Raw genomic sequence first — 18,636 nt, 5'->3', positions numbered from 1 at the left:
AGAAGTCATTTCACAGTTAAAAAACCAACAGACTGGCTTCAGAAAAGGAGTAATGGATTCACAAAGTGCATGACCTGCAAGGCCTGTAAAATAGGTCAAAACACCACCACATTGAGAGACCCCACTGGTAAAGAATTTCTAATCAAAACAAAGATAACCTGCGAATCATCATTTGTGGTATATATGCTGAGATGTTGCTGCGGAAAAGAATATATAGGCAGCACGAAATGCCCTTTGAAAAAAAGAATATTAGAGCATATCCGAGCGATACAGAATGATGACAATGCCTATGCCATGGCAAAACACTTGAAACAACATGAAGGAAAAACATGGCAGGACATAAAATATTTGGGACTAGCAACTATCCCAAACCAAGAACGTGGGGGAGATAGACTCTTAAAGTTAAGAAGACTGGAGTCGAAATTGATAATTAAATTTAAAACCAAGTATCCGAGAGGTTTGAATGCAGATGAAGAAATGCACGTTCACCTGTAAAAACAATTGTAGTGAAACTTAAAATGTGATACAGTATGCTTTGCTTACAAGACGATCGTCCAAAGTTGATGAATGTACTTAATTAATGAACTATATGGGCTGAAACATATATGAATAGTGGCACACATGTGGGGCAAAGGGCACTCAGCCCTAGTAACATCCGAATCCAAGGATAATATATCCCAGTAATCGTACCACATAAAAAAGTGTGAACGATATAGAAATGTAATTATATCATTATACGTAATAAAGATCCTACTAAAGGAACAATACGTATAAACTGGGACTGAATCCTTGGATCTTTCCCCACATATCTGCCCTATACATTTCAACTGAAAATAAAGTTGTAAAAAAAGAAAAAAAGTTACTAAACAGTAAATAAAACTACACAGCCCAGAATGCATCACCATTATGTAACACATGGTGCAAGTATAAATTGCGAAATGAAAGAAGGACTAATTGTAGAACACTGCCGTGACCAAGAACGTTTGTTCGAAACGCGTAGGAGTTTTGCTGTAGACCTGAGCGATTAAAACTGAGATTTACCTGCCAAGAAGTGTGCCGCGTGCCTTTTTGTTTTTGAAATAAAATTGAGACACGCTCCCGGTCTCAAACGCGGGCACCAACAACAGCGTTCCCTCTGTGACGGGGACATTTGCGAGGATATATATATATATATATATATATTTGTAAAGCGCACTACTCACCCGTGAGGGTCTCAAGGCGCGGGGGGGGGGGGGTGTCTGCTACTGCTTGAATAGCCAGGTCTTGAGGAGTTTTCTGAAGTTAAGCAGGTCCTAACAGGTAACTTGTTCATCTGAAAGAGACTATTAGTTATAGATTCCTTACCTTAGAATAGATACCCCAGCAATACCAACCCCGGAGGTGGGTCTGCAAACCAAGTTTACACCAGAAAGTCATGGAGAACCGAACAGCCAAAGAAGCAGTCTCTCCGAACTGGAGTATCCAGTCGATAATGTTTGGTGAACGTGTGCAGTGATGCCCATGTGGCTGCCTGGCAGATGTCATTGAGGGGGACTCCTCTTCCCAAAGCAGTAGTGTCAGTCGTTGCCCTGGTGGAATGGGCGTGCAGTCCTACTGGAGGCTCCGTGCAGTCCTACTGGAGGCTCCTTTTTCGCCAAGGAATAACCGATCTTAATGCAAAGAACGACCCATCTAGAGATAGTCTGTTTTTGCATGGCCCGAACTTACTTGGCGCTCACATAGACAACAAAGAGTTGATCGTTCACCCAAATTATTTTTGTGTGGTCCAAATAAAAGGATAACACATGTTTTGGATCCAGACGGTGGAGTCTTTCCTCCTCATTGGAAGGATGTGGAGGTGGGAAGAAGGTGGGCAACGTGATGGTCTGTCCTATGTGGAAAGAGGTAACCTCTTTGGGGAGAAAAGAAGGTTGAGTTCGGAGGACAACCTTGTCCGGATGAACAGCAAGGAAAGGAGGCTTAGAAGAAAAGGAGCCTGAAGCTCAATCACCCTGCGAGCAGAAGTGAGAACTACCAGAACAGCAGTCTTCATGGTCAAGAGTCTGAGAGGACAATTATGTAGCAGCTCGAAAGGAGCACACATCAGGTAAGTCAAGACCAGATTCAAGTCCCACTGGGGCATTACGAAAGGAACAGGAGGAAAGAGATGAGTAATGCCCTTCAGCAATCCATTTATAATAGGGGACTTGAAAAGAGAAGGCTGATCAGGAAGGCAAAGGAAAGCCGAAATGACCTACAGATAGCCTTTAAGGGTACCCAGAGCAGATCCCTGCTGGGCCAAAGAAAGAAGAAGGAAGAGGAGCGAAGGAGAGTAGGGTCTGCTTCCTATGGTTACGCCCACTTTTTGCTGTGTTTCACTGGTTTTTCGACTTTAGTCTGGCTGTGGCCCTGCTAATCAGGACCACAGCCTAGCTGTTCTCTCTCTAAATTGATTCCATGTACATTAGGTACATACCAGATTCGCAGAGGCCTACCAGGGGCTGAAGCATGTATTATGCCACCCTGGGAAGCCTTCCAAAATGGCACCACAGGTCTGCACTTGCAGCCTGGGTAAAGTGGTGTAAGCACCCCTTACTGGGATAGAGTATACCTATATCCACCATTTAAAACAGACACACATTAACCTATAAGTCACTCCTATGGCAGGCCTGGCCAATCCTGAAGGCAGAGTGCTTGGTTTTGTGTGAGAGGGTGCCCTAGCATGAGCTGAGCCCTCTGCAGCTTTTGGAATCCCTTCCTTATAGATGTTCTGTGATATGGCCATACCATATACTCTTAAGTGCATTATAATCCTAGCAGTTAATGCTAACTTTGGTTTGGCTTTATCAACACATGTCGTGTTTGGTGTCAAACACTTTGGAATACTACCCACCACCCCGCCAGTTTTGGCGGCGGGGGTAGCATTCCACCCTTCTAGAGGGAGAAGACATGGACACACTGGTCTACCAGGTTAAAGTTTTACAGAGCCTCAGCATCACAAAATGGATGCTGCTGCCACAGACACGAGTCTGACCTCCAGTTGCTGAACAAAACTGCGGCAGGAAAGGCCTGGACAATAGGTTTCCTATCCAGGGAGGTGCCAGCACCTTCCCAGACAGGCTTTAGTGTATTGGGGCAGGGTGGGTTGCATTCAGTGAATGCTTTTGAGACACTGCCAGGGGCACACAAGGTGCTCCATGCATTTCCGAGTTCAAACCGGTTGCTTGGGCTCTCAGCCCCAGCTCTGGCGCGAAACTGGACAAAGGGGAAGGGGTGTAACCACCCCCTCCCCAGGTCCTCCCATAGGTGGGACCTTAGAGTTAGTCCATCCCCTAAACTTAGTATAAGTATAGGAACCCAGCCCCATGGACTTTAGATTACCCTGGACGAAACTCTGAAGATGAAATTCTGGACCTTCGACATTCCATATCGACTGGAAAACGGAAGAAATCTCTCTTGGGGTCAAGGAGTGACCCCCTGTTCAAACAGGCACCTAAGAGCATCTTGCCGGTCTGCATTGTCGAGGCTCCCGCCGGATCCCAAAGAATCTGCGACCCAGGACACGGACTTCCAGACTTCTCTGAGGCCGACACGAGATCCCAGCAAAGCGGAGACCCGCAGCCGAAACGAGAGACGTGGGACCGGAAATCCTGGACATCCTTCAACTTTGCAACTGCAACTACTTCCCGAAGTTGTGCATTGGGCTATTTGTTGCCCTTGCCCCGACCACCTTTTGCACCGAAGATGAGGCCTAAACTCGACGAGTGTTCCGTGAGTCCCCTTTCTTCACCGCAGCTTGAGGCTCCTTCGCGATCCCTGGTCCGTTGGCTAGTGGGTCTCCACGAAGGACAATCTTTTGTTTCTTGAGCTTTCCTGGTTGCTCCAGACATGCTATGACTCCCCTCCAAAGGGTGAGTACCCCAGACCTTGCTGGTCTGCACCAAAGCCAATCTTGTCATCTTGCGTGGGTTGCAGTTGCCAAGGCTTGTTGGGTCCAATCCGGATACTGACGCTGCAGCACTCTACATCCTTCGTGGGACAGCTCGAATCCAGCTCCTGGTCGTCATCGACGCCTCCTGGTCCTCGTGGCTGAAGAGTCAAGCTTCACCTACTTCACCTTAAAGCACCCGACATCAGCTGGCATCTTCCTGTCGCCATCCTGGTCACTGGCTAGTGACCCAGACTCTGTCCCCTCTGCTTTCAGGTTCTTCAGATCTCTGATCCACCCGGACACTTTTCCTCTGGTCGCCCGCAGCACTTCTTCGCAGCTCTCCATTGGCATCGACGATGAAACCCAACACCAAAAGACACCTATGCACCCGGCTTCCCATGGTGAACTAACACGAGTACTACAGTGCTCCCGTGGGTCTTGAATCTCGAAGTGTCTAAGTCTAAAGGGATTCCATCGTAGTTCACTCCGAAGTGTCCTTAATCTTTAAAATTGTAACTTGCTTTTCCTCCATAGAAGTCAATGGTGATTCGCGGCTGTGTTTAGACACTGCGCGCGTCGCCCGTGGGTCTCCTGCGTCCTTACCTTGGGTGGTTCCTGGTTGCCCAGCGGTTCTACAGGCCCTAGGCCTCACTTCTATCCCTCACAAGCCCGCCGAAGACAAAACTGGGGTCATAGGAGGCGGAGGCGTCGTTAGTGGAAGCGGTGCCAGGGTGGGTTTTGTGAGAATAGCCGGCACCGATCCGGATCGAGACCTGGATCTCCGGGGGCCCTGCGGCACCGGCGCCAGAGCCGTCGTCATTGAAGGCCTAGAATCTCCCCCAGCCGAGTCTGCAGCGCCCGAAGGCACGCCGGCGGAGTCGGGCTGCCCAAAAATGGAATGAAGGGCTTTGTAGAACGTACGAAGTTGGGCAGGGTTCACTTCGGCTCCCGGAAAGCTCGGAGCCAACCCAACAGGCTCCGCGGGCGGAGCCGAAGGACGACGACCTTTTGCATCTCGCTTCGGCCGACGGACAGGGAGAAGGCGAAGAGCGACAGTGCTTCTTCGCCTTCTTCAACTTCAACTTACCAAAAGACAAAGACTTCAAAGAGAAGCGGTGGTGGTGACTCTGCGACCGCTCCCGCGACCTCCCTCTCGTTCGGGACCTTGAGCGGCACAGAGCTGACTTTCGGGGGGCCTTCAGAAGCTTTCGGGAGCGCTCCCGCAAAGACTTCAGGTTCATGGCATGACAGTCTGAGCACAACTTCGGGTCGTGGTCGAGCTCCAGGCACCAAAGGCAATCAGGTGCGGGTCTGTAACCGACATCAGCCTGTGACAGGAGTCACAAGGTTTGAAGGCGGTTCATCAATGGGATATCCCTCCGTGCACCAGGAGTAGAAGGACTCAAAAAAGAGGTTGACAAAACGTTGAAAAAGAGTTAGTCCAAAAGTGAATAAGGGTACCGCTCTCTCTGGATCTGCGCTGGCTGGCGCGGAAAAAGAAAAAACTGACGTCAGCGCACAGGGGCGGCGTCTAAGTAGATACCGCGACATCATCCCGGCGATCACGACGCCGAACACTGAGTCGACTGGCGCCCCCTATCGACGCGCAAGGGTGCAGCTGAGAAAAAAATTCTCCAGATCCAGTCTGATGCCTAGGGGTAATTCTAAGGTAAGGAATCTATAACTAATAGTCCCTTTCAGATGCCAGTTTTTAGAGTTTTTTTAGACACATTAGGTCGCCAAGCGACAGCCCATGTGTGCTGCTTTCTGGCTCGACCTAAAAATGGACATTGAACCAAGGCCCGTGGGGCCCTCTACTTTGGTCACTCACCAGCTGAAAAGAAAATCCTACCTTCCTGCCCATGCTAGTGCTGCAATACAATGCCACCAGAAGTCTCTCTTGCAGCACAGGGACTAAATGATGTGCGGCTACTGTGTTTACCATTGTTGATCCAGGCCTTAAAGCATCATTGCATTCCAACTGAATAACAAATGTATTGCCACTTACTTAACATTAACTTGTTGAGTTGTTGTTATTGCTTTTGGCCCTCGATAAGTGTCATATAGAAACTGTTAAATGAAATATCCTTCCGATTTGGATTATGGTTTTCCCAATGAGGCCCCTTTTATGAATGTCTCAAACACAGGATGGTTTTTTCACATATATTATTTACATAGGCCATGCCTCCTGTGAAGTTTTTCAAGTCACACTCACTCCAGGGCCCTGCCAATTTTTCATACCACTTAAAACATTAAGGAGACCCATAGATACGCATTCTTGCCAGTGCTATCTAAAGTGTGCAAGATGCAAATGCACTGGGAAGGCTGTGAAAGACAGCTTGCAGGTAGCCTGCATGAATCTCACCTTAGTTGTTGCAGTAAAGTGGAGGCTAACATGACATCTTATGTTTGTTAGTGTGGATGTGATGTACAGTGCAGGCCTTAATCATGTGCCCTTAAAGTTGCTTGCACTTCAGACTTCGAAGCATTGATTGGCGGCTTCGCATTTTGAGTTTTAGGTTAGCCTGAAAGGGCATCAATGATAGACCAACTGGATATGCCAATTCATGCGCTGTCATCAATGGCCCATTCTAAAAGGCTCTCTGGTTGCTGCCGTAACTGCACACACGATGGCAGCGTCTGCCCACTGACCAAACCAGGCTGGTCCAAAATCCAAACTTGGAACCTTGTCCAAACAAATCCCACTGCGTTTGTTGATCCAGATAGATGTACAGTAAATGATAACATTATGTCCTGAAGTTATCTTTTTTTTTTTTACATCAAGAGTGCTGGCACAAGTCATAAGGATAACAATATTACTATTAATTCCTCCATGCCCACCGTGTCTGCTCACAATGTTCTCTCTCTCCTCGGCGGTTTATTTATAATATAGGTGAACTCTTCTGCAGTCCGACCCAAAGCAAACATACACTGGTGGAACTGAGGCTCTCAGTAGTATTGTCATTGTAGTAATGTCAGTAAATGACTAAACAGGGAATTACAATCAGGATCCGACTGGGGTAGAAAACACATCAGTGTATCAAACTAAAAGTGCTTCATAAGATTAGCAAAGCAGATCGTGAATAAATGTTCCACAGTTGCACATGTATCAGGCTTTTAGTGACAAACTCTTGCCTGCTGGGTGCTTGTTAGCTGCTGGTTGCCTGAATATAAAAAAAACGAGTAACCCAACTTGTCCTGAACCATAGGGCCTGATACAAATATTAACCCTACCCCAGAACCACTTATCAAGGGTATGTGCCTGCATACATGGCCAGTATTTAACATTCAGTGGTGTGCTGTGGGATGATGGGGTCATCGTGTTACGAGTAGCCTAGGCAACATCACCTGTGCATGGCTTGTTCCCAGTTTGACCAACCACAGACAACCCTCCAGAGCCGGACTTCCCAGCGCTATTGCGTGTTTTTCTGACCAATATCAGAATAAACGTTTGTTTGCACCTAATACCTGTGGTATAAGTGTGATGGGGAGAAAAGCATATGCCCATTTCCCTGATCAGTCTACTGATGGGGCATTCCCTGGTGGCTAATGGTGTGGCTACCTGAAAGCAACGTTTCAGCCTTTTAGGTTCTCCTGAGTTACAAAGATGTTTATCTGTGCTGTTCCCCATGTATGAAAAATTGCTTTCAATATTTGTTGTTTCACCCACCCATTCACAGGGGACGATTGCTTGCCTGCCTAGCATGTCTGCTTCTGTATACTGAATTTCTGGAAGGAATATGGGCACTAGCATTCTCTTTCTATGGATGGCCCATCTTCATATGCCCTGAGCTATCTGGGACAATGCATGTGACCTTGTTCCTTCCTGAGGTAAAACATAGTGGCTGTGTTGTCTGGTTGTGAGCTGTCTCTCTCCCCCACCCTCAAAGTGTTGTTTGGAAGGGTAAAGATTACATCTTCAGCTCCAACCTATTTATGTGTTTTACCACATCCTCAGGGTTCCATTGGCCCCTGAAGTTCCATTTAGCCATGTGGGCTCTCCATCCCCTGTGGGATGCATCTGTTGTGATGGTTACAGAGGAATTTGATTGAAAGGTTTGCCTACTCTGATGTTTTTTAGGTTTCACCTCTGGATTTCTTTTTGTACCCTGTCTGTGACAACCACTAAATCCTGGTAACTCCAAGATGCCTGTGACTATTGATGTTGTAGCCATCATTGAGTGGTTTAAAGTGTAGCCTGGCTTGTGATATTAGAGGTATGCAAGATACCATCATGTCCATTTCCCCACTGTCAGAGGTTGTCCCTTTTGCCAAAGATAAGTTTGCCCCATCAGTGCCAGGATCCTCTTTGTAACCGAGAATGCTTTGGCCTCTCTGGAGTTTATTCTAGTTCCCAGAAAGGTCTTCTCTCTCTGGTCCTGGGGATAATTTTTCTAGGTTTAGGGAAAACCCCAATATGTGGAGTGTCTCCATGACTGTATGTATTCTCTCCTGTCACTTTTTGAAAGAGTACTCCTTTATCAAACAGTCGTCTAAATAAGGGTAGAAGTGGATCTCCTCAAATGTGTTGCGACCTACCACAAGACACTTTGTGGAAATACTTGTCACAGACTTTATCCCAAGAGAAGGGGGGCACCCTGAACTGTAATGGACATTGTCCATGACAAACCTCAGGAACTTTGTGTCCTGTGTTCAAAATGTGCAGGTAGGCATAATTGAGGTCTATGGTGGTCATATAACCTTCTTTCCGAAGCTGCGGGATAACCTCTTGCAGATAGGACATTTTAAACGTTTGAGTCATTATTAACATAGCTCAAAGCACATAGGTCTAGATGGGTCCGAGTGTCTTACCTGGTTTTCTTGAAGTATTTCTTCCTTTTGGACTCTCTCGACTGCCTGTTTGCTTAGAGGGTATTTGACATTTTGTTGTTGACGCAGAATCTTTATTTCGGCCTGATGTTTGTGGGCTTTCATATTAGAACTATACAACAGCCAGGATATAATTATGTTTATTGTCCATACGTTAAATGGCTTTGTCCTCCGTTCCTGAAGGAATCCTTTGATTCTGCTCACTACCGATGTTGTGTAGGCGTGATTTCTCTGGCAAACGTCTTGTGGGGTTGATCCCAACCCCGCAGGTGGTACCCTCCCTCTGGCTCTTCCTCGAAAGGGCTCACTTTACATAACGGGGTACTGTAATTGCGCTGGGGCACTCTGAGCTAGTCTGTGGCATGAAGCTGGCATAAGGGGTGGGAATCTACCACCCTCCTTTTACAGGCAAGCTACTTCTTGTGCTGCTCCTCCGCGAAACGTGTCCCTGAACTGAAAAGAACCCATCACTTTTGCTGTCTCAGTGTCTTTCTTCGTTCACTCTCAGTCCAAAGAATTCTCGCCCGTTTGAAGCCGTAAGCCTCTTCTTAGGGTGATGCCTGCACACAACGGATAGCTATATTAGATGTATCAATTTCTGATTTTAGGCAAGCGTTAGAGTTGGTCATGCCCTCCTGGATTACTCCCTTTGACCTTTCTTGTTCTGCTCTGGGAGGTGCTGTATTAACTCTTCTTTGCCATTGTTGGTGTCCTCATCTGTTGAGAAGCTCTCTGGAGTGGTCAATAAGCCATTGCATGGTGGTTGAACTCTCCACATTTCATCGTACCATCTCCAGCCCCTTACTCTCCTTGCCCGGTAGAGGTCCTAAGGGAGTGGGCACTTTAGCAATCTTGAATGCCAAGGTGACTACAAACAGACAATTTTGAACCCAACACCTAGGATGGTGGAATTAGGCACAGGATGTGAACCCAGGAAAGATTCACACGGCAAAATCCCACATACAAATCAAGCTGGCCATTTCAGATTCCAATACACTAAAGTGGTGTGCATTTATGAAGCTTGGCAAAGTATCAACATAAGGAAACAAGGGTAAGGTTACAGGTAAAGAGCCAAAAAACCAATTATAAATACATTTCATGGCTACCACTTTAGGAATAAAAAGCATCAAAAGATGCACACAATCCATATTTTAAAAAAGCCCATAAAAAGAACCATATATGTTGTAGGTAATCTATGACAATTCTTTAAATAGGTTCGCAAATAAATTTACAACAGACAACCCACCTTTCTTTTTCTTTTTCTTCTTTTTCATATCCCCTTGCCTAAAAGAACAAGAGCTAGTCAATGTTATTATATGGTCAACTTTAAATTCTTAAAATAACCATTATAATATGAAGATTAGTGTGCAAATTCGGGTGGAGTCACAGCTATAGACAACTTGGCCATGCAGTAGCTTTCTTTGTGTGAGTATCTAATACCTAGTAAGATCCTCTTAACTGAAGGTCAACTGTACAACTAGAAATTGTAGCTGCAAACCCATTTGTTCTCCCTTAAACCAATAACCCACCATGCAACATTTCCTTGTCATAGCACCAGCACTGCCAGGCATACATTTGGATTGGCTTCAAGGAGGAGGTTATATGCTTGCATGCAGTTTTACCATTTCAAATACATTTAAAGTATGTAATACACACTAAATCTAGAAATAATAAGCCTGCATATGCCCTATTTTTAAGATCCAGGGGTCCCGGCTGCAGGATTTTTAAACACTTTAAGTAATCAGGGTTTGTGGAGAGGAACTAAGCACACTACTCATTCTCACCTGGGAGAGAGTGAAAAACTGATCAATACAGTCTGTTCCCCATTTGAGGTTAAAAACGAATAGTTTCTTACCTGTCGGTGTAGTTTTGCAGCTTGATGATCTTTCTGGATTCACTATGCTGTGCATTATTCCGCGGTCTTGTGGTTGGTTCCGGATTCGTAGTCTTTTCTTTCTTTTTTTTTTCGTAGCCCAGGTGGGCGTCGACGTCCCACCTTTTGGTGTATTTCCGGTGACGTCGGCACGCTTCCTGCGGAAGCTCCCACCCTTGGGCGCCATCTTCGCAATCTTTTTTCTCGTGTTCGTTTTGTTACCGAAGTTATGGCAATGTTCAACTAAAGTATTTTCACAGCTTTAACCTTTAAGGTTTCTTTTTCCAAGTATTGTCTTTGTTTCAACCACCTTTTCTCTCCAGCCTCATCTTTCTGGCAGAGGTGGGTGGGTTCGCTAGTGAATCCAGAAAGATCATCAAGCTGCAAAACTACACCGACAAGTAAGAAACTATTCGTTTTGCAGCGTGAATCTTTCTGGATTCACTATGCTGTGCATAGACTTTGTAGCGGTTTCTCATGTTTGTGGCGGTTGGGTGGAAGATGAGCGTTGGTTATTGAATATGTGTTGAAGCACCCTTTGTCCGACTTGTGCTTCCTTATTCATCTGTATATCCACACAGTAGTGCTTCGTGAACGTGTGCACTGAAGCCCATGTTGCCTCCAGGCATATGTCCTGAATTGGTGTGTTAGCTAGGAAGGCTATTGTAGCTCCTTTTTTCCTGGTAGAGTGGGCATGTGTCCCCTCTGTTAGTTCCTGCCCTGCCCGCTTGTGGCAGAACTGTATCGTTAGGGCGATCCATCGCGCAATTGTTCCTTTAGTTACTGGTTTCCCCATGAAACTGTTGGCGAAGGACACAAAGAACTGCTTTGTTTTCCTGTGTTCCTTCGTTCTCTCAATGTAGTGCATGACTGCCCTTCTGGCGTCCAGGGTGTGCAGTGCCCTTTCAGCTCTTGTTGCTGGGTTTTGGAAGAAACTCGGTATTTGTATAGTCTGGTTCAAGTGGAACCTTGACACCACCTTTGGCATGAAGTGTGGGTCAGTTCTCATCACTACCCTATCGCTGTGTATCTGTATGTAGGGTTCCTGTAGCGTTAGTGCCTGCAGTTCGCTCACTCTGCGCAGTGAAGTGATTGCTACCAGGAAAGCTGTTTTCATGGTCAGCATTTTTAGGGAGGCCTTGTGAATTGGTTCAAAAGGTTCCTTCATGAGTTCCGTTAGGACTAGGTTAAGGTTCCATGCAGGTGGTGGCACCCTCTTTGGCGGTACGACCCTCTTTGCTCCCTCCAGGAATCTCTTAACGACCTGTGATGTGAAGAAACTCTTGCACGTTTCTCCTCTCGTGTAAGTGACTATCGATGCCAAGTGAACCCTCAGAGAGGATGAGCTCAGATTTTTGTCGAGCAGGTGCGTGAGGTACTTTAGCACTGTCGAGTCCTTTTTCATCTTATTGTGTAGCTTTTCCCTCCTGCACCACAGTGTAAATCTCTTCCATTTTGCTACGTAGCACTTCCGTGTGCTGGGTCTTCGTGCCTCCCGAAGTACCCTTAGGGTGCTTTCTGGCAGTTTCAAATGCACAAACTCTATGTCCTCAGGAGCCACGCTACGAGGCTCAGGCTCCGGGTGCAGCACTTCTCCGTTTTGCATGAAGAGTAGGTCTTTTCTCCTCCCAAATCTGTGGGTTGTGCTCTGTGTCATCTCCATGATCTGCGAGTACCATGTCTGCCTGGCCCACTTCGGTGGGACCAGTATCAGGGTCATGTTGCTCGCTCTGCACTTGCTGAGTACCTTGTGTATCAGCGGTAGCGGGGGAAAAGCGTAAGCAAATGTCCTGGACCAGTCTATTCATAGGGAATTCCCCAGGGAGCCCTCCCCGGGCTGCCTGGATGCGAAGTTTTGGCATTTTGCTTTCTGGCATGTCGCAAATAGGTCTACAGACTGTGTCCCCCACCCGCTGAAGAGCCTCCTTGTCTCTTGTGCATTGAGTTCCCACTCGTGGGATGCCGATGTCTGTCTGCTGAGCCAGTCTGCTTCTAGATTGTCCTTCCCTGGCAGATGTATGGCTAGCAGGTCTATTTTGAGTGGTATGGCCCATCTCCATATCTACTGCGCAAGTTTTGAGAGCGGGGCTGATTGTGTCCCCCCCTGCTTGTTGATGTAAAACATCGCTGTTGTGTGGTCTGTCTGGATCAACACTCTCTGGTTGTACAGTTTTGTTTGGAAGGCCTTTAAGGCTAGGAAAACTGTCTTCAACTCCTGGTAATTGATGTGTCTGACCGCATCTGCTGGTGTCCACAGGCCTCTTACTTTGAGTTCCTCCATGTGAGCGCCCCATCCCTTCTGGGACGTGTCTGTGGTAATGGTCACGGTTGGCGTTGGTGGCGTCAGAGGCTTCCCCCTTGTTATGTTCCCCATGTTCCACCAGGTCATCTCTTTCTGCACTGCGTGCGTTACAACCACTAGATCCTCCCAACGACCTGTAGCTTGTGACCATTGCTCCTGTAGCCATTCCTGTAAAGGTCTCATGTGGAGCCGTACGTTTGGCATTAGGTGTATGCATGATGCCATCATGCCCATTATTTTGCTTGCTGTCCTCACTGTCCGAGCTTGCCCCTTCTGGTAGAGCTGCGTCTCCCTCAAGAGCGCTATTGTTCTCTTCTCGCTGGGGAACACCTTGCTCTGTAAGGTGTCGATCTGTGCTCCAAGGAAGATTTTTATTTGTTCTGGTTCCAGGGAGGATTTTCCCCAATGGATGGAGAATCCTAGATTCATCAGTGTGTTGGTCACTCTCTGCGCGTGCTGCTTGCACATTTTGTATGAGCTTGCTTTGATCAGCCAGCCGTCCAGGTAAGGGTACATGTGTATCCCTTCCCTTCGTAAGTGTGCTGCGACTGTTGCGAGGCACTTTGTGAAAACCCTTGGTGCCGATTTGAGCCCGAACGCCAGGGTTGTGAACTGGTAGTGGTCCTCTCCTATGATGAATCTGAGGAGGTGCTTGTGGCCCCTGTTCATTGGGATGTGCAGGTAGGCATCCTTTAGGTCTATGGTGACCATGAAGTCCCCGCCTTGCAATTGAGGGAGTACCTCTTGTAGGGAGGTCATCTTGAACTCTTGCGTTCTTACGAACTTGTTTAAGAATCTTAGGTCCAGGATGGGTCTCATAGTTTCGTCCACCTTTGGTACTAGGAAGTATGTGGAGTATATGCCCTTGTTCCTTTCCCTGTAAGCTACTGGTTCTATGGCTTGTTTTTGCAGGAGCTCCTTTGCTTCCTTCCGAAGGAGCTCTAGGTTTTTCTTGCTCGTGGCTTTCTTTTTGGTTTCCTGTCCGTTGGCTTTCCTTCCAACTCTATGCAGTACCCGTACTGTATGATGTTGAGTACCCATTTGTCTGATGTTATACTCTTCCACTCCCTGAAGTAGTGTTTCAGTCTTCCTCCCACTGGTCTTACATGTACGGAGGTGTCTAGTTTGTATAGCTCCTATCCGATGTGTTTGTGCTTCACCCTGGGAGTTTTTGCTCGGGTGGGCACATGGAGTTTTATTGAGTCACTTAGAGGCGGGTTGCTGTCCCCCTCTCTTATTCTGTCCACGTGATGTTCCTGGCTGGTTTCCTCCCCTCAGGTCTTCGTGAGGGGGTGCCCCTTTTAGTACCTCTGAACTGCAGTGCCCCCATGGATCTTGCAGTTTCATTATCCTTCTTCAGTTGACAGAGCTTCTCGTCAACTGGAGCCCCGAACAGCGTTTCTCCATTGAACGGTGTGTTGAGGATGCTGTGCTGCACCTCTGGCTTGAAGCCTGAAATTCTGAGCCAGGCTTGTCTTTTTTCCGTGATGGCCATCATCATGAGCCTCCTGGAGGTGTCTGTTCCATCCAGGGCAGTCTTGAGGCAAGAATTGGCTACATTCTTCCCCTCTTCGACAAGTTTCTCCGCTCTTTGCTTGAATTCCTGTGGCATGTTCTTTATTAACTGGCCCAGCTCTTTCAGGATCTGGTATTGATGTCTGTTGAGCAGTGCATTGGAATTCGCCATGCGCCAGTGCATTGCGGCATTCCGTTCAATTCTTCTCCCCACCAGGTCCATCCTCTTGCTTTCTTTGACTGGAGGTGGCCCAGAAGTGGTAAGCACATTGGCCCTCTTTCTTGCCGTGGCTGCGATGATGGAGTCTGCTGAGACCAATCCCTGAATGTAAGGTGGGTCTTTGGAGGAATGTTTATACTTTTTCTCCGTCCTGGGAATGACGGCTTTGCATGTGGCTGGTTCTTTGAAAGCCTCTTTTCCCTGTGCCATGACACTGTCGAGCATGGGCAGGAACTGGCTCCTTGTTTGTGTAGGGAGCAGTGTCTCTAGAAGGAAGTTTGCTTTCTGCTTCTCTTCGTCGAGTTTCACCTTGAAAACTGCAGCTACATTCCTGATGACTGTGTTGTAGACTCCGATGTCATCCGGCGGCGAGGGCCTCGAGGGATACGTGTCGATGGCTTCCTCTGGACTCTCGGTGTCGACGTCCTGCCAATCTGTATCCTGAGCTTCTGAGAATGCAGACCCGAGGAGTGTCCTGCGGTCGTCGTCTCCTTCCTCGTCGTAATAGGAGGCCTCCTCCTCCTCTTGGTCGCCGAAGGGCTCGACCATCGATTGTCCTTCGACGTCGTAGTCCTCCTCCTCTGTTTCCTCGACCACCTGTAGCCTAGGTTTCGTCGGGATTGTGTATTCCTTCATCCTGGCGTCGAAATCTTTTTCCCGCTGCAGGATGTTTTCCATCTCGGCCTCAAGCCGTTTTTTCTTTTTCTCCATTTCGGCCGCGTGATCTGCGTTGAATGGGTCGGCCGATCTTTTCGGCGCCGAGCCGACTTTCATCGTCGAAGGTTTCGGTGCCGAGCTGGCTCTCGGGTCCTTCGTTGGCGCTGGATTGCCCTTCGGGTCCTTTTCCCTCGGCGTCGAACGCTCCTTTTCGGGGGCGATTTTCGACGTCTTCTGCTGTTCTCCAGCTCTCGGCGCCTGGGAGTCCTTCTCAGAGGATCCGCTGTGCCTTGGTGTAGCCGCGGATGCCGAAGTTTTCGGCGTCGGCGCTTTTGAGGTTTTGCCCTCAATTTTTCGAGACTCGGGGTCTCTCGGTTCCTTAAGGGCCATAGAGTCTCCTACCTTCTTTGGAGTCTTCGTAATATCGGGCTCTACGACCGTGTAGCCGACGTGTTCTGCGGTGGCGTTGTCCTCCTCGTCTGATGATAGCCCCAGGTCTCGGAGGGACGGTGGCTGTCCCTTGCCCTGCATAGTGGCGTTGGCTATCCTTTGTCTTTTTCTCACTCGAAGAGTCTTCGGCGTGAAGACGGAGCAGGCGTTGCAGTCGTCGCTCTCGTGGTCGACCGGTAGGCAAAGGTTGCAGACCGGGTGCTGGTCCGTCTGCGCGTACTTGTGGTGGCAGTTACGGCAGAATTTGAATGGAGTGTTGTCCATCTCATGCATTCGGGGGGCCCCTGAGCTTGCATTCTCCGATGGACGTCGAAGTTCTTGATGTTCTCTAAGTTCTTCTTCTCCTTCGTCGTCCTCTTTGATGGTGTATTCTTTTGTAGTCTTCTCAATCTCTTTTCTTGCAAAAAGGTGCGTATTTTCTTCTTCTTTCTCCAACAATGTCTGGAGCCCTTTCGGGAACGATCCAGACACAACCGCGGAAAAAAGAATCTGAAGATGGAGCCCAAAGGTGGGAGCTTCCGCAGGAAGCGTGCCGACGTCACCGGAAATACATCAAAAGATGGGACGTCAACGCCCACCTGGGCTACGAAAAGAAAAAAAAAAAAAGAAAGAAAGAAAAGACTACGAATCCGGACCCAACCACAAGACCACGGAATAATGCACAGCATAGTGAATCCAGAAAGATTCACGCTGCAAAATATATGGTACCAATGGTGCTCGTGCAATCAGTTGTGGGCAGCAGGTACACACCACTAACAAATCAGACGTTCCATAGGCACTGCCATTTCTAGTGGCCTACATATTGCTTGTGTTCAATCCATAAATAACCCAGTAGACAACTGCAGAACTAGATGCTGGTGCTACCAAACCTTATGCAACACTCCTCATGCAAATGCTGAGGTCACGAAAACAGTTTCCACTGCAGTAGATAAGAGTGGTGACATTTAAGCTCTACAAGTTGCTAACTGCCTGCATTCCTTAATGAGTGGTAGGTTATTCCTAGCATTAGCATGCTGCTTTCCCCATGCTGTCCTTTGCTTGATGGGAAGCCTCGAGTAGGAAAACCTGAGGACTTATATGCCACTGTAAATAACGGTCGGAAAAAATATAACACCTACTTCACAACCACTACAGTTGGGATGGCTGGACAGGTTTATTGAATAGGTTCTGCTAAGAGCATATCTTAAAAACTGTTACAATCAATTATCACGGACAAACAATTAAACCCCACATTCCTCTGCATACATGTTATTGTACATCATAGATTAATATGTTAAAGGTCTTTACCCTTGTTCATTCTGTATGTTTTCGCCAGCAATTTTTCCTGCTTTCTTTCGGATGAAAGTGGCACCATGAGAATTTTCAAGAGCATCTACATCTACCTTCAGGGACATGGAGTCTGACGAAGGTAAATGTTTGCTGAGACTTTGGATTACATTAAAGTTAAGGAACATAGCAGCATAGCAAAACATGTACAGGCAAATGCAGTTTAATGTGTTATTGGCTTCTTTAACCAGGTGCCAGCTTTCCAATTTACACCTTGCTCAAGTCACATAGCAAAGATTTGATATCAATTAACAGAGCAACAGTACATAATGAGCTAGAAGGGCAAGTGATGCCCTTTTATATTCCCTACAATCAAGAGATCTATCAAAAAAGCTCCAACTCAGTTCTTACAATACAGTGCAGGGTTCAGAGGCAAGAGAGCCCACAGAGAACTAAATGGGAATAACAGCAGAGGAGATCAAGTAGTAATGAGCCGTATCACATTCCAGAAAGCTTGCAAGATATCCAGGAAAGGACACTGGAGTGAATGCAGTATACCCAGGTTTGACTGTCTTCACTTTACCCTGTAACCACAAGGCATGGCCCAACAGTGGGTATTTGTGGGCAGTACAGGGTAGTTTCCAGTAGTTTCACTGATAGATTACAATCATAGTGCAATATTATTCAACAGAGTTGGAATGGGACACATGACCAGACTGTGTGATGTAATGTGCACTGCCATTTACGGCATCCACCTTCAATGCCTTTAATCATCCATCTTTTAAGAGCAAGTATCATACCACACCAACCAGCCAACAAACACTAACGTGAAAATTAGCAGCAAGAACCTGGAAGACAGCGGATGGAGGATCTTAGGCCCAAATAGTTAGATCTACAGAGGATACTACTGCACCAGTATCTGCTGCCCTCTCCAATCCATTTCATCTGCTCTTGCCTTTCCTCTGATCTCTTTACATGTGTCCCTCCCTCACTTCTCTCATCTCCTACCTTCACTCACCCATCACCTCTTTTTCACTACCTCCATAAAATCTCCATACCCCTTTCACCATCACCTTTTTACCCATCTTCCCCACCCCATAACAGTCCAATCATGATCTGTTCACCTCCTATCCTTTTTATGGTCTCTAATCACATGTTCCTACCACCCTCACCATTCTCTTTTTAACCTACAACTTCTCCTTTTCACACCTCTAAAAGTCCTCATCTCTTACACAGCTATTTGCAAACCACCTCTCTCCTCCTTTACCCTCGCCTTCCTAGACTCATCACCATCTCGACTAAAAGCCCTTATAATATCTTTCCTTGCATCAGACAATCTCTCACTACCAAGGATTCTCTGTAATCTCACCACTAGTAGAGCACTTTATCCCTCTTCATTTCAACACCAGTGCGAAAGACAGATCTTTAAACAAACACCTCACATCCCACCAACCCAAAAGACTACATTTCATAACTCAACACCTTCTCTCTACTAAGAGAGACAGCATAGGGAAAAGAACATTCAAACAATGACTTCAGGATATCACTGTCTCAGGGATGTAATGCATCTCAAAATTTTAGGGCAAACAAAAAAAAGCACGTTGATAACTAAT

At 47.1% G+C, this 18,636-nt stretch overlaps 1 protein-coding gene across 2 annotated transcripts in view; it reads right to left on the bottom strand.

The window, feature by feature from the left end:
* Positions 1-18,636, bottom strand: part of SRP72 (signal recognition particle 72) — a 278,175-nt gene that overhangs the window by 26,342 nt on the left and 233,197 nt on the right. For both annotated transcript variants that reach the window (XM_078676511.1, XM_078676512.1), the window contains exons 16-17: positions 17,045-17,182; positions 9,987-10,024 (exon numbers count right to left, since the gene is read on the bottom strand). In XM_078676511.1, the coding sequence (XP_078532637.1) occupies positions 9,987-10,024; positions 17,045-17,182 (176 nt within the window). The remainder of the gene's footprint in view (positions 1-9,986; positions 10,025-17,044; positions 17,183-18,636) is intronic.

Source organism: Lissotriton helveticus, chromosome 2_1 (genome assembly GCF_964261635.1).
Source record: "Lissotriton helveticus chromosome 2_1, aLisHel1.1, whole genome shotgun sequence".
In the NCBI taxonomy this organism is placed as follows: Eukaryota; Metazoa; Chordata; class Amphibia; order Caudata; family Salamandridae; genus Lissotriton; species Lissotriton helveticus.
The sequence above is the reverse complement of the archived record's forward strand: the minus strand, read 5'-3'. Positions and strand labels throughout refer to the sequence as shown.